Genomic DNA, 16220 nt, shown 5'->3' with positions numbered 1-16220 from the left:
TGAATGACCTTGTTCTTAGGCTCTTAAAACCTTCCTGTGCTCGGGTAGACTACTTTATTGTGCTTCTACAGCAAGTATAAACCGGCTTGTTGGCAAGTTCTTTGTGGCCCAGCCTTTCCTCCTGAAGTGCTTTGTCATTTGTTTGCAATGTGCTTGCAGGCAGGGAAGAACAGTTGAAAGGTGCAATTTGTTTTTGCTTCTGTAATTGTGAACTGTAAAACCAGGATTCCTCTCTGACATGGGGTCCAACTGAAACCAAACAAGCCTGTTGACTTCAGTGGGCTTAGGATCTGGCCAGACAGTCTGAATCTGAAGTTCCTAATTTTTTTTCTTGTAGCACTGAATAAGAATAGCTATTAATTCACTGGGTAAACTCTCCCTGTGAATGAAGTTTACAGAACCAGAACTCAGAAATGTATGTAGCTCTTATTTTAATCTTAAATAAAGTTGAATATGTTTTAATGCTTCTACAACAAATTAAGAATTGAAACTTACGTTTCAGAGTTTTTGCAACGATTTCCTGCAAACAAAGTTCAATGAAATCCTGTGGCTTAGCAAGTTACCTTAATTTTACTCATATGCATAACAAAAATGTAAAAGCTTTGTTAGAAGCTTTCTTCTTCAGCTTTACTGTGTAAAGCTGCTCTACAGCTCTCCCCACTCCCAACACTTGGTGTTGCCTTAATTGCTCCTTGCAATGAAGCTACATGAAGTAGACATGTTAGTTAGAAATGTCAGTTAGAAATGTCTTCTGATAGTCTAGGCAAAAATTAAATTTTCATTTGCACCTCTGGCACTATTCTAAATTTATGCCTGTCTTTGTTGTCACTGTTCTTTCAGAAATAACTGGTCATTGCATCCTGCTTTATTTTTCTCCCTGCTAACTTACACAGACAAGGTTATTTTAATCTTTTCCCTGTACCAATCCCTCCACTTCCCAAACTGCCTCATTATTTTTTCTGAAATGCTTTTTCAGCATTTCAAAATTTAAGTTTTTCTTACTCCCAGAGAAATGTTGCTTAATTTTAGGAAAAAGTAATTCAGTTTCTTTTTTTAGTTGGGGATATTGGGCAATGTTTACATTATTTTGTACACACATGCATACACACACACACATACTTGCAAATATCGTCTATTATTCATAAAGAGAAGAAGTTAAATTAATGTTCAAGTTCAGAAATATTTACCATTAGAAAAATACTACTCACTATGGAAAACAAGCAATTGTAATTTATACTTTTCCACTTCTATACATATGTATCTTTTTAATGACAACCAAATGTAAGATTATAAGTAAAATGTAACTATTACTATGACGACAACAATAAAAAATCCACGAATTCAAATCTGCTGCGAATTAGTATTTTCACTGAGGCACCTGTCTTCCCCAGGTTACCTCTAAGTTGTCTAATGTCAGTGTAATCCATTTTCTTCTATACTATCCTTATCAATACTATATAAGAAGACAACTAAAAAACAAACACATAATTCACATATGCTGAAAACACAATTAAACAGCATTTCTTTTCCAGGATGAATCACACTTACGTATTAGAAAATAATAAGGATGAATTCAAGAACACCGAACACCTTTGAACCAAAAGTGATCAAACATTTCGCTGCTTTCAGATTACAGCTACAAACCTTTTATTAGCATCTTCTGTGTCTCCATGTAAGCACACTCTTTCTTGAAGCATCCATAATTTATTCCCACCGTAAAGCACCACCACAGCTGATGAAACTGTCTCTCCGGTACAGACAGGACCCTCTAACCAGCCATTAATACTTAGCCATTTAAAAGCTTCTGCCAGTTAGGCTTACTTACAGGATTTACAGTGCTGCGTCCTATTGTATTTCACTAGCACTCCAAAATAACTCTACCTGGTGAGAGGCAGATTATTTCAGTGCTTTGCCTATGCATAAAGCAAACCACATGCCACGGCAACACCTAGAAGAGGGTGGGGGAAGTTTTCGACAGAGAGGCGTGACTAGAAAATGTAGCAATCAGTGCAGTTACACGTCAGGATTGACTTGTTTATTTTTCAAGTTGTGCTCCGTCAGAAATCAAAGGCATCTGAGCCTGAGATATGATAGATTTTCTGTGGAAAAGCCAGATAAAAGCTGATGTAATGAGTAAAAAAGCTGATGTAATGAGTAGGCACGCTTTGGGGTTTTTTGCCTTCTTAAATTAAGAAATCTTTCAGTGCTTAGATTCTATAGCACAGCTCAGACCTTCATGTGTGCATTGGCTACCTTACTGTGCACCAGGATAAAGCACCCTTGAAATCTGATTCTCAGTAACACAAATGCTCCTTTATTCTCCAGGGAAGGCTGTGGCCCAGTGTTGCCGTGTCCCAGCATGAGGGGCATTACTGTGTCACAGGGAGGAGGAAGGACCAAATGATGTGTATGGAGCAGTGCTAAAACTGCAATTTTTTTTTTGCTGTGCTGTGTTGTTATGTAAAAGAATTGTTACCAGTGAACATCCACAAAGCTAACCTCACAGCCTCTGTGCAAACCTCTCCTTAAGTCTCCTGCTTTGATACAAACACTCCACAATGGCAAGCTGCTGTGTTACAAAACCTACATATCAGACTAATCATAATTTCTTTAGAGGCTTGCATTCCCTGTCATTGTTTATTACAGCCATTCATGCCACCTGGGATCCCCAGGCATGGACCAGAATATCAGCCTGAGACTCACAAACAGAGTGAAAATCAGCTCTTTATACCAAAGATCTTGCACCTTCATGCCTAAGATTTCACAGCACTGCACAATGCACCTCTGCCTATGATTGCCAGTCCCAAGCATTCCCTTAAGAGGCACACAAAAATAGAAAGGCTTCATTCAGATGTTGTAGACATACAGGATCACACAGGACAAAAGTTAGGGGTGAAGAGTCAGCCTAACTAGCCTGACTGTGGCTTACCCCAGACTGTGTTCTGTCTGAACAGCAGCTTTAACCCTGTGAATGGCAAAGGAGAAGGATGTTCTTCAAACAGCAGCTCCAGAGCTGCATATGAGACCATCTTTGGTCCAGATCCAGCTAAAACCAAAGCACTGATGAAGCACAGAAGACAAAAGCGCTGAGAGCTGCTCTGTTAGCCTGGCTGGAGCTACAGCTGCAGGCCTGTCTCTAACTGCCTCTGGGCTAGAAATGGTGGGAACTGGTGTAGCAGAGCTGCCTGGGGCTGGTACTCTCTGCCATGGATTGGGAAAGCTATACTTTCCTATGGTATCACAGCCATAGGGCACCAGATCCCCGTGTGCCTTACACCTTGTCCTCTTGAGAGGGAATTAAATAGGATGCAGCCACTGCTAAGTCTAGAGCCTTTCATATACTTTAAGTTGTTATGCAAAACCTGAGCAAAATAGATTTAGCCAAGAGACTTTACCTATTACTTGCTACTTAGTCCTCATTGTTCTGAAACAAACCAGATAATCTCTCATTACATGACCAAGTAAAATCCCAGTCATCCCAGTGAGGTGAAAGGCAAGAGACTGGAAAAATAATTTAATGAAGTTTTCTAAGCAAAACACGGAACAGTTCATAGACTTTTATAAAGCTAGAAATAATGTATGTTCTGATTATAGCTCACCGTGGTTGCTTCTGAGTCTGGGTTTTCCTTGATTTTCTAAAGGAGGAAAGCCAAGCAAAAGGTGATCTGAATCCCAGAAAGGAAGCTGAAGTGTTCTTTTGTGCTTGAGGATTTGTCCGGGATGACATTTTTAATTCTTTATGATCTAAAAACATGATAAAAAGCAGATTTGTTTCTTACTAAATACAGTATTAAAATATATATAAATGTTATGTCTTCATAAACAATTTTCTTTTGCTTACCTTTTATGCCAGGGAAATCCAATTTTACTGACATTTTTGGAGAGACCATGTGACCTGCTGTTTTGTAATGATTAACTAGGAGACAGAGAAAGATAAACAGATCTAAAGTTTCAAAAAGTATTATCGGTTTTGGGGTGATGCATGTGAGATAAATGAGGCTGATTTTCAGAAAGTAGTCAGCACTCAACCATTTGAAAACTGTTGTGGGTTAAAAAGGGTTTTCCCCTGGAGCTGGAAAGTGGTTAACCCCGGGGGGTGGTGTTCTTGGTGTAGAGCCAATCAGAAGCTACAATTTGCCTCTGTGAAATTAACATATTACAACAGACCAGAAAAAGGAGACCGGATTAGGTAGAGAGGCAGCCATGGTTTGAGATGCCACGTGTTTGAGTGGGGGACAGGGAGCCCCGCAAGGCCCCTGAAACCCAGAAACCTCCTGAAGAGGAGGGTTGGGCTTCCAAACTTTTAGGGGGTCCCAAAATGCAGCAGCAGCCAGAGAGAGAGAGAAGAACTGAGAACTCGGAGACATCCTGTGAGCTGGACCATCTGAGACGGAGCAAAGGAGCTCTGTTAGAACGCTTGGGGCAAAGAACTGAACTGAGAGCACTAAACCGTTCTGACTCGAGGGAACCTGACCCCTTGAGGAAGGGACTTTCATGGGATGCTTTGCACTCCATGATATGACCGTGGTAAGGCGAGTTTTGTCCCTGCTTTGCAGCCCACAGGAGAGACCTTTGGTTGGAGCCGAAGGGCTGAGAGGGGTGAAAACAAAACTGGTGTGTTGTAATGGAGAGAGAGAGATATTTTCCAGCTACGACAAATCCAGCTACTGCCTTGAAGAGGAGAGATGCTGCTGCCCTGAAAGTGGAAAAGACCTTTTCTTCCTTCCTTCTGAACTTTTATTGGAGGGAAAGGAGAGATTTGATCAATGTAAATATATTGCTTTACCATAGGATAGTTAGAATTGTTGTATATAAATGTATTGTAGTATTTATTGTGTTAGTAATAAATTTTGATATAATTTCCCCATGTAAGTAGATGTGTTATGTCTGAAAACCCCTCTCACACTGAAGGAAATTGTAGGGAATTTGGAAATTGGATTTTGGGGGAGCTCATTCCATGACAAAAACCATAGCTGTTTCAAAATATAGGTAAATTAGACATTTGAAAATTGAGGTACCCACAATCATTAGCACTTTCTTTTCACATTTATAAGAAATATAAATGTGACCACCCAGAATATACAATGGCTTAATAGACTGTAATGTAACTACATAACAGTAATTCACACTAAGCTGTCTTCTGTCTCACACAAGAAACAAGATTTCACTCAGGAATAAGGCACTACATTTTTTTTACATTTAAAACAACGCATGCCTGAAACAATACAACAGCTTGAAAATGGCTTATCTGATGACTGTAAGAGAAAGCAAATCAAGAAATTAGAGCAAAGTGCTACTGATAACAACAGCAAAGGGCAGCATTTTGGACTTAGTCCAAAATGAAGCGAATAATTCATGTCATGTGATTTAAATCCTGTGTGTAATATATGGCTTTCACTTCAGTGACAATCACTGTGTATTTCAAAATGCCACATTCTTTACTCCTTTCATTGACTTGACAATGCAGGTGACATCAGGAGAGTCCTAACAGCACTCTGCTATAGCCAGGATGGTCTAGGGATGTAGACAGACCAAGGCTTGCAGGTGGAAGCAGTACCTTTTATTTAGCCAACTTATACATTTGGAAATATCAGACAAGCCTCTGAGGCACACAAGCTCTTCTTCAGATCTGAAATAGGAGCTTTCAAAGTTAAATACCAGAAAACAATTACACAGAGTTTAGTTAGCTAATGCATCAATTAGACCATCTCTGAAAGAGAAAACTCATAGATAGCTGTGGACTAGAGGGGATGTTGGGGGGAAAATGGTCAGGAAAGACAGATCTGTTCTGTTGTAGGCTTCACTTTTCTTTTGAAATACATGACTCTGCTTCCAGTTGATATGAAGCACAAACAGGAAGAGCTCAGTGAAAAACATGCAGAAATGTGAATGGATAAAAGCATATATTATGCATGAAAACTATCTGGATGGAAGATGAAAGACAGTACAAAATACCATGCTTGCTATAGAGACATCATGTTTCTTGTGCATGTTCATTTTGGATGGTCATCAGAACCTGTGAAAGATTCCAGAAGTTCCTTCCTGGTCAGGCCAACTTCACAGGTTTTGACACTCGCCCTGATAATTAGCAGTGGCATGCCTAGTGTTACAAGGAAAAGTTTTCCACTGGTACATTCAAACCTCCCTCACTCAAACCCATCTACTTATTCCAAATATCATTTAGATGCTTTTAGATTTTTAAGAAAACTAGGTTAAAACTGAAATGTCTTTTTGTGCTGGTTTTGGTTAGGATCGTTAATGTTTTCCATAGTAGCTTGCATGGGGCTATGTTCTGGATTTGTACTGAGAACAGTGTTGATAATTCAGGGATGTTTTCATTATTGCTGAGCAGGGCTTACACAGAGTCAAAGCCTTTTCTGCTTCTTGCACAACCCCACCAATGAGTAGGCTCAGGGTGCACAAGGAGTTGGGAGAGGACATAGCCAGGATAGCTGACCTCAACTGACCCAAGGGACATTCCAGATCATATGGCATTATGCTCAGAATATAAAGCTGAGGGGAGAAGAAGGAAGGGAGGACATTCAGAGTGATGGCATTTGTCTCCTCAAGTCACTGTTACATGTGATGGAGCCCTGCTTTCCTGTAGGTGGCTGAACAACTGCCTGACCATGGAGACTAGTGAATGAATTCCTTGTTTTGCTTTGCTTACATGCACGGCTTTTGCATTACCTATCCAGCTGTCTTTATCTTAATTCACAAGTTCTGTCACTTTTAGCCTCCCATCTATCCTGATGGGGAGTGGGTGAGTGAGCAGCTGAGTGGTGCTTAGTTGCTGGCTGGGGATAAACCACGACAGTCCTATATGATGCCCAATGTAGGGCTCAAAGGATTTGAGATAATGACAGATTTCAATGGAATGTGCTAGACTGAAGTTACAGCTGTTCTTGCTGTTTAGCTATTAATTGACAGGCTCCTGTGCTTGCCATGGGGCTCGCTTGCCCGACTGTACATTAGAGCCTAGTGCTTGTTAGTGGAATGCTAATGTGCCATGGTTATGGTGTACCTCTGAAGGGATTGTGGCCCAAGAATAAGTCCGTACTGGAAAAGGTACACCTCAAAGCATCTGTGGCTGTGCATGAGGTCATGCACACACCTTAGAGTGTGTGGCCATGGGTAAGACCATGACAGAGCAGGTACTCCCCCTGCAGGGACTGCAGCCATGGGTAAGATCGTGTTGAAGGAGGTGTATCTTTGAAGGCATTATGGCCTATGGAGGAGGCCTCGCTGGAAAACACACACTTCAAATGGACCATGGCTGCAGATACGTCCAAGTCACACCAAGTATACACTGGGAGAAACTGTGGCTCCACATGGAGCAGATACACCCCTGCAGTATCCAAGACAGAGCAGGGGCAAGGGGAAGAGTTCAGTGCAATGCTAAACCAGATGGTGAGGTTCAAAGGGACCAGGGGTGGAGATGGTAATGAAAATACCTTTAAATTGCTGTAAGCCAAGATGTGAGTTGCATGTTATGGGAATGTGACCATGAAATAATAGAAGTTTCAATACTCAGGGACACAAAGAGGGCCATCAATAAAACTTCTGCCTTGGACTTCCAGAGAGCAGATTTCGGCCTACTCAGAAGACTGGTTCAGAGGGTACCTTGGAAAACAGTCCTTAAAAACAAAGGAGTCCAGGAGGGATGGACATGCTTCAAGAAGGAAGTCTTGAACACACAGGCTGTCACAGCGTGTGCTGAAAGGCAAGCTGGCAGGGAAGATGGCCAGCCTGGCTGAACACAGAGATTTTGAAGGAAATAAGGGGAAAAAAGAGAGCTTACTGACTATGGAAAAAAAGGGCTGGCTACTCATGAAGAGTTTAGGAATATAGTTAGGCTGTGTAGAAAGAAAATTAGAGAGACAAAGGCACAATTTGAACTCAATCTAGACACTTCTGTTAGGGATAACAAGAAGTGCTTCTACAAATACATCAATAGCAAAAGGAGGGCAAGGAAAACCTCTATTCTTTGTTGGACATGCCTGGGAACATAGTTACAAAAGATGAAGAAAACGTTGAAGTACTTAACGCCTTCTTTACCTCAGTTTTCAACAGTAAGACAGGTTGTCCTCAGGACAACTGGCCCCCAGAGCTGGTAGACAGAGATAAGAAGCTGAATAGCCCTCCCCTCCAGGAGGAAACAGTTAGCAACCTGTTGAGCCACTTGGATCCTCACAAGTCTATGGGACCAGATGGGATCCATCCTAGGGTGATGAGGGAGCTGGCAGAAGAGCTCGCCAGGCTGCTCTCCGTCATTTACCAACAGTCCTGACTCACTGGGGACGTCCCAGATGATTGGAAGTTGGTGAATGTCACGCCAATCCACAAGAAAGGCTGCAAGGAGGACATGGGAAACTACAGGCCTGTCAGCCTGACCTCAGTGCCTGGCAAAGTTATGGAGTAGATCATCCTAAGTACAATCACACAACACCTGACCAACCCGATCTCCTTTTATGATCAGGTGACCTGTCTGGTGGATGAGGGGAAGGCTGTGGATGTGTCTACCTGGATGTCAGCAAAGGCTTTGACACTGTCTCCCACAGCATTCTCCTGAAAAAGCTGGTAGCCCATGGCTTGGACAGGGGCCCTCTGTGCTGGGTTAGTAACTGACTGGAGGGCCGGGCCCAGAGAGTGGTGGTGAACGGTGCTGCATCCAGTTGACAGCTGGTCACCAGTGGTGTCCCCCAGGGATCAGTGTTGGGCCCAGTCCTCTTTTAATATCTTTACTGATGATCTAGATGAGGGCATCGAGTGTACCATTAGGAAATTTGCAGATGACACCAAGCTGCAGGGGAGTGTCGATCAGCTGGAAGGCAGAAATGCTCTTCAGAGGGACCTGGACAAGCTGGAGAGTTAGGCTGATTCCAACAGGATGAGGTTCAACAAGGCCAAGTGTTGGGTTCTCCACTTTGGCCAGAACAACTCCATGTGGCACTACAGGTTGGGCACAGAGTGGCTGGAAAGCAGCCAGGCAGAAAGGGACCTGGGAATTTGGATTGACGGGAAGCTGAACAGGAGCCAGCAGTGTGCCCAGGTGGCCAAGAAGGCAAATGGCATCCTGGTCAGGATCAGGAACAGTGAGGCCAGCAGGACCAGGGAAGTGATTCTTCCCCTGGACTCAGCGCTGGTGAGGCCACACCTGGAGTACTGTGTCCAGTTCTGGGCCCCTCAGTTCAGGAAGGATATTGAGGTGCTGGAGCAGGTCCAGGGAAGAGCAATGAGGCTGGTGAAGGGACTCAAGCACAAGTCCTGTAAGGAGAGGCTGAGGGAGCTGGGATTGTTTAGCCTGGAGAAGAAGAGGCTCAGGGGAGACCTCATCACTCTCTACAACTACCTGAAAGGAGGTTGTAGTCAGATTGGCGTCAGTCTCTTCTCCCAGGCAACCAGCAGTAGGACAAGAGGGCAGAGTCTGAAGCTCTGCCAGGGGAGGTTTAGGTTGGATATTAGGAAGAAATTTTTTAGGAGAGAGTAATCAGGCATTGGAATGGGCTGCCTAGGGAGGTGGTGGATTCTGTCCCTGGAGGTTTTTAAGATGAGACTGGATGTGGCACTTAGTGCCATGGTCTAGCAACTGTAGTGGTAGTGGATCAAGGGTTGGACTTGATGATCTCAGAGGTCCTTTCCAACCCAGCTGATTCTACTATACAATAGCAGGAACCCCTTGTTCCTCCCAGGCTGGAAGTAAGGGCAGGAGTTCATTGCAATGTTAAACCCTCATAATCTGGCCCAAGGGGACCATGGGTGGGGACTGTAATGAAAATACCTTTGAATTCTTGTAGCCCATCATTTGAGTTGTATGTTATAGGAATTACTATAGCAGGAACCACCCAAACCAGTGCAGGATGAGCCTTGCAAGGAGCAGTGCCAAGTGCAGCAGTGGACAGCCTGAGCTGGCTTTGGTCCTCAGTAAGTCCATGTAACACAACACTTCTCCTGTCCTGAGCAACCACTGTAATACATGGAGCCCGAAGTCATGAACTAAATGAACTCAGTGGACATTTTGTGTACATTAGTGGACATTTTACAGATGTTTTACAGGGGTGAACCATAGACTACGGGAATGTCACCTGTATCAAATGATGGGAAGGCAGCGGGGTAGTTAATGAGGATGTATTGGATAGTGTGGGACCTGGAAGTGAGGTAAATGGTATGGAATGTGGTTTTGGCTGGGATAGTTAATGTTTTCCATAGTAGCTTGCATGGGGCTATGTTCTGGATTTGTGCTGAGAATAGTGTTGATAATTCAGGGATGTTTTCATTATTGCTGAGCAGGGCTTACACAGAGTCAAGGCCTTTTCTGCCTCTCACCTCATCCCACCAGTGGGTGGGCAGGGGGTGCACAAGTAGTTGGGAGGGGATACATCCAGGACAGCTGAGCCCAGCTGACCCAAGGGACATTCCATACCATATGGCATCATGCTCAGCAGTAAAATCTAGAGGAAGAAGAAAGAAGTGGGTGACATTCAGAGTGACGGCATTTGTCTCCTCAAGTCACTATTATGAGTGATGGAGATGGCTGAACACCTGCCTGACCATGCACAGTATTGAATGAATTGCTTGTTTTGCTTTGTTTACATGCACAGCTTTTGCTTTACCTATTCAACTGTCTTAATCCACTTTTCTCCTTCCAGCTCTCCACCATCCCACTGTTGGGGAGTGCGTGAGCAGCTGTGTAATGCCTAGCTGCCGGCTGGGGTTAAACCACAACATTTTTGTACAAAGCAAACATCACAGCTTTGACTGGAAAACCACCAGTGTATTTACTATAATTACAGCAACTTCATCTTGATTAAGAAAGAAAGTTTTAATTGTGAGGACAATTAATCACTGGAACAGTCTCACCGTGGATGTGGTGGAGTCCCCATCACTGGAGGTTTACAATATGTGACTGCAGAAAGTTCCAAATAATCTCATCCAACAAAAGGTTGGACCTAATGACCTTCTGATGTCCTTCCAGCCTAGGCTGTATGGTATGGCATAACAGTATCAGGAATTTTCTGTTGTGACTCCCAGCTGTGATTTTAACAGAATCTGCTTAAAGAAACATAGTCATTTTGAAAATATATCTTTGGTAAAACTATGATATGAGAAGAAAGTCTGCAGTTTCCGAAACTCTGTGACACTCTAAAACGCTGTAAGACATTGGTTTGGTGACTGTTATTATATATGTAAGGAAATGGAAAAACGTAACTCACTGGTGTTTTTGCTCTTCCTTAGCTGATGCTCTAATGGTGGTTTTAACATTCTATTGACATCAGCGTAATTGTGAAATTTTTTTCTTTTTATTTCTTCAAACCATTCTCCAGTCACTCCTTGCAGCCCTTTTTCAGACTTCTTTCTCTTCAGAATTTTGCTAGAAAGAGAAAAAAATATTTAAGCCATTTTAGATATTACAGGCACATCATTAAGAACTCTCCCTGGTGTTGATTTAAATATTTACAGTATATCTCTACATTTAATGACTTTTTAAAAGATACAGTTGGACATGATACGTTCACAGTAATCACATAAAATTTTTTAATGACAGGAAAATTCTCCATCTTAACAAATGACACTATGTGACCAGGTTAAGTGGATGACTCATATGGTTGAATTATTCTCTGTCTTGAAGAAGTGCATTCTTTTTCCTTGCAAAAATAAGGTCATAATTCATAAGCACTCTAAAACTAATTGAAAGTAACATTAAGTTCAGCCAATAATCGAATCAGAATAAATAACACCCTAACAAAGCAATTTTTGAAATATTTATTCACTCATTTAAGTAGAAGCAATAACAAGATTATTTTTATTTTCAAGAGGAAGATCACCAACACCCCGACAGTGAGGTGTCCACTATACATTTTCTATGCAAAGGAGAATAATAAATTGTGAATTCAGCTAATAGATATTCATGCAACATGTTCAACGAGTTTATCACATTTTCCTCTTTCCTTGCTGCATAGGGATTCTGCCTGTGTTTAATATGTATGGAGGCAACTAATAATGAATATATGAATGTTCTGCCACACTAAGGTGAAGCCTGCACAAGCTACACACATGTGGTTGCAACTGAAGAAGTTATTTAGTAGTAAGTTCAGATTTTAGACCAAGAAGTAGAGGAATTAATTGTTTAGCTGGACATAAAAGAACAAGGTACAGTCGCAAAGGAGTGGGAATAGTGCAAAGGGCATGCAAAGTTACTTGTTTTCAAATGACATTACACAAGTGCCTAAAGTACAGATGTAAATGCAGCAAATCCACACCCCAACTGATTCTGATAGCAACAAAACAAGACTTCGTGCACAGCCTGGAGATGTAATACCAACATTTGAGCAAGGCTTTCATGTAAATCTGCCTCCTTAATCAGTGGTAAAACCCATACCTAGGAATACAGATGTTCTCAGAGAACATAAGTTATTTCTGTTATCAATAAAAACTCATCTGAGATAACACTGCCTCCCAAAATACACTTAAAATTAAATATCTAGTCTGGAAATGGATATATTTTGATCTGGAATTTATACAGAGTACACTGTCCATACTAGCACCTACTGTTCATCTGGTGGCATCTGATGAACAGGAAGGCTGGAGGGAGACATTTTTGGAAAATGAATACTTCTTTTGAAGATTACACAGCCACATGCACAAGTACTAGCCATTCCAAGTAAACTTATTAGAAAGGCAAAAATGTTAATCATCACAGATATTACCACACCATGGGAGTGACTAAACACTGTAAACGCATTCTGCAGCTTGGAACGCAGCCTGGCAGTGATGAGGAACAAGAGGGGATGAACAATGTGCTCTCAAGAGCCAACGCCATGACCTCACTCCTGTGGCCTGACCAGTAAGAAGCAGTAAAAGCACACAGAGCCAGGCATGAGGTACTCGGGGAGTGGCTGCAGCCACAGCGCCCGCCCAGAAAACAAGGCTACGGCAGCTCTGCTGAAGTCCCCAAAGAGACCATCTGTTACAATTCACCCCTTCGGAAGGAGGCGCTGGGATCGCCCTTCCCAGTGGGAGTCGGCTGGGCGGGGCCCTGGCGCCACCAAGCGGCGGCATCCGGGATCACAGCTTGTCCCTGTGCGTGTCCCGGGACAGGGCTGCGACCCCGCACCCGCGGCCGGGAAGCGGGCAGGATGGATACATAACCGTCTATTCGCTTCACGTTTGCGCATTCCAGAGACAAAGGAAAATACAAAACCCCCACACTTGCTCTAACGTCGACCATATTGCACGAACGTGCCTCGCACTGAAAAATGTACTGGAAGTCTTGTGCAAACACTGACTTTAATGTTTAAACATGGTAAAATCTTTACGAGCACATGCTTGGCATTATCTACAGTCATTATCTATGAATGTACTGCTTTTGAATTGTGCTGTCATGCTCAATTCATCAAAGAAATCCTTTAAACTGCTTGTGCGTATTTATATTTATGCGCACACACAGGCCCACATATGGAACTCTATATACATAGTTATTTGAGCAACAAATAATATTAATATGATACACAATCTGTAATTGCAATATTGCATGACTATTAAGCACTTCTCCTTCGTGATGACTCCCCCGCCAAACCACATCGTTTCCCTATATACCTGCTCTGTCAAGTTTATGTGCCCCCTCATGATACTAATGAATGACAGTTGTGAGCCAGAAGGAAAGCCAGTCTCAAGAAACAATTACAGCAGGAGATGGTATCTGCAGTGAGTATTGCAATGAACTTGCCTCTGAGGCAGCGCTATTGTTACTCAGATTACCATTCATATATTGAGACACTGCTCTGTAGGAGTGTCAAAACACCTAGTGCCCTCTAAATCAAATGTACTAATCCTGCTTCCTTGTCTGCTCCATCCATCCTTCCTTCTTGTTTGTCTACAGCCATGTTTGGACACTTGAAGTCACTTCCTCTTGAGAGGAGACAACATCACTGTGATGGAAAAAGTACCTCTAAGCTGTTGTGGGATTAAAGGCAAGTCCATTCCCAGGATAACTTACAGGAGACTGCTCCACAAACCAGAGCTGGCAGCAATCCTAAATGACCTCACAGGCTACACCTTGTTACCTTTTCCCATCTATTATCCTACAGAGTATCTAAACTAATGAATCACTCAGGAGCGATTTCTTTGCATTGGTTTTAAAAACATCACTTCCTTATTGGTACAAGGATGTCCCAGTATTTCTTACGGACATCTCCAGGGAAAAGGTAACCTAAATGTTTCTGTGCACTTTTATGTGGGTTATCATAAATATTGTCCATAGATGTGTAGCCTCCCCTGCCACTTCCTATTAGCATAATAAGGAGCTTTAATTGCTACCGTAAGAGGAAAGGTATTTTCTTTACCGTCATCATCCTGAATATAAAGCAGAAGACAGATGCACAAGGTAGTAGAAACCAGGTTGCCAAATAGGACATCTGGGGACACCTCTGCTGTTTGCAGGAGACAGAGGACTCAATCCCACTTTTGCCAAAGCAGAAATTATGATTTCTATTGATTTCAGTAGAGCAGGATTTGGCCCTAAAGGACTCTTACCACATGTCTCACAAGAGAACAGATACACAGTACAAGGAATTGCACCAGGTGAAGGATAAGCAGGTGCAATTTGCTCATTGGATCAAAGCTCTCAGTGTCTGAGAAGACAAGGCTGAAAGGATTGCAAATAAAAACAGTGTTGAAAACATTAGATAAAAAATACAGCAGGGTAGATAACTTGCAAAAAGTTACCTAAACCAAGCTTTTCTTATTGTTTATATTCCTTACTTTTTTAGCAGGGAATGGCTAGAGATGTTAAAAAACAATGCCTGAAGAATCTGTTCTTTCCTAATTTTTTTACTTCAACTTATGCCCTTCCCACTGCTTTATACATTATGCCACACTGGTGAACTGTGCAACTCCACCACTTCTGTAACTAGTTATTTTTCTAGAAAACTCTGGGTGTTGTCACAGTCATGAGTAGCTCTAAAATGCAATGTAGGAATGTTTTTTACTTAGAGTTCCTTTTAATGTTATGAAAATAATTTAAAGACGTACTTTCAAGTTGTCATATTTGGAAAAAAAGGGGAAAAGAAGTATTACTGGCAATGGCAAAGACTACCACAGCTGAAGTAATTTGAAAAAAATTATATCTGCTGTTTCCTGGAGACATATAATAGCAATAACAACAACATTCTGGTTACCAAGGTGCCAGAGGTAGGTGCAATCCTACCAGGAAGAAAAACAACAATACAGAGTAAACGTACTCTTTCTGAGCACCTCAGACACACAATAGGTCTGTTTTCTAAGGCAGTCTTTATTCTTAGTAGCTGGTATATTTTTACTCATATTAAAGCATCTTTGGTTTATTTTTCTTTCATATTGCTGTCTGTTTGGCTAATGAACCAAGTCAGTCTCATATGTAAAACATTATGCACAAGTAGGTGAATCACAGAGGAAAAATTACTCCTATGTTTTGGTTGCACATACTACAAGGCAATGTAAAAAGACCTAACTGAAAATGCACTTATTTTTTATCTTGATATTTCTAAAGTTAAGCATTTCTGCAGTAATTCTCTGAAAAATCAAGGTCTCCTCTATTTTGACGAACAAAATGTGTTGGAATAATGCTCCACTCTAATCTGCTAGGTTGTTGCCAATCAACCATTCCAATTTAATTTTTCCTTCCCCTGAAATACTAGTTTTTTAATCTAAGTCTTCATCCTTTTCATCCTTCTGTTGTTTCTGTTATTATGAATTCATTTTATAATGCCCATTAACACACCAAGTTGCCTTCAGATGTATTTATCTGAGTGACTGAAGATGTGTGTGGGCAAAGAGGATGGGCCACAACAATGAAGAACAAAGAGTGTGTTGGTTCAGTTCTTGTTACTGACCGTGACCCAAAGGGCAACTAATGTAGTGGAAGGACTTTCACTATCCCGAACAGGCATCAGGCCAGGGTGTGGGAGGGAGAGTCACCTACTGGTGATACCCCTGGATGGAAACGGTAACTGGAAGCGCTAAGAAAGATTCACCTGAAGGACACAGTAAACACTTCACAGCCCAGCACTGAACTGTATGGGATATGTTTTCAATCCCACTTTGATGGCTGCATTGAGTTGCCAGCTCACAATTATCCCAAAATATTTAGATTCTGGAAATGTGCAAAACCAAATGGAGGTCAGAAGAAAGTGAAAAGGGAATTAATCTTCTCTAGTTTTTCCTCCCAGACTGTACATTTAATA

General features: G+C 42.0%; 1 protein-coding gene across 5 annotated transcripts in view; it reads right to left on the bottom strand.

Annotated features, from left to right (window-relative positions):
• Positions 1-16220, bottom strand: part of LOC113945225 (KDEL motif-containing protein 2-like) — a 56936-nt gene that overhangs the window by 28433 nt on the left and 12283 nt on the right. For 3 of the 5 annotated variants that reach the window (XM_027642971.1, XM_027639580.1, XM_027640424.1), the window contains exons 2-3: positions 11214-11371; positions 3600-3744 (exon numbers count right to left, since the gene is read on the bottom strand). In XM_027642971.1, the coding sequence (XP_027498772.1) occupies positions 3600-3744; positions 11214-11371 (303 nt within the window). Of the gene's footprint in view, positions 1-1644; positions 3209-3599; positions 3745-11213; positions 11372-16220 lie in introns of those variants that run through there. The other 2 variants (XM_027641224.1, XM_027642093.1) reach the window with 1 other exon arrangement.

Source organism: Corapipo altera, unplaced genomic scaffold (assembly GCF_003945725.1).
Source record: "Corapipo altera isolate COAL_440 unplaced genomic scaffold, ASM394572v1 0, whole genome shotgun sequence".
In the NCBI taxonomy this organism is placed as follows: Eukaryota; Metazoa; Chordata; class Aves; order Passeriformes; family Pipridae; genus Corapipo; species Corapipo altera.
This window is presented reverse-complemented; position numbering and strand designations above follow the sequence as displayed.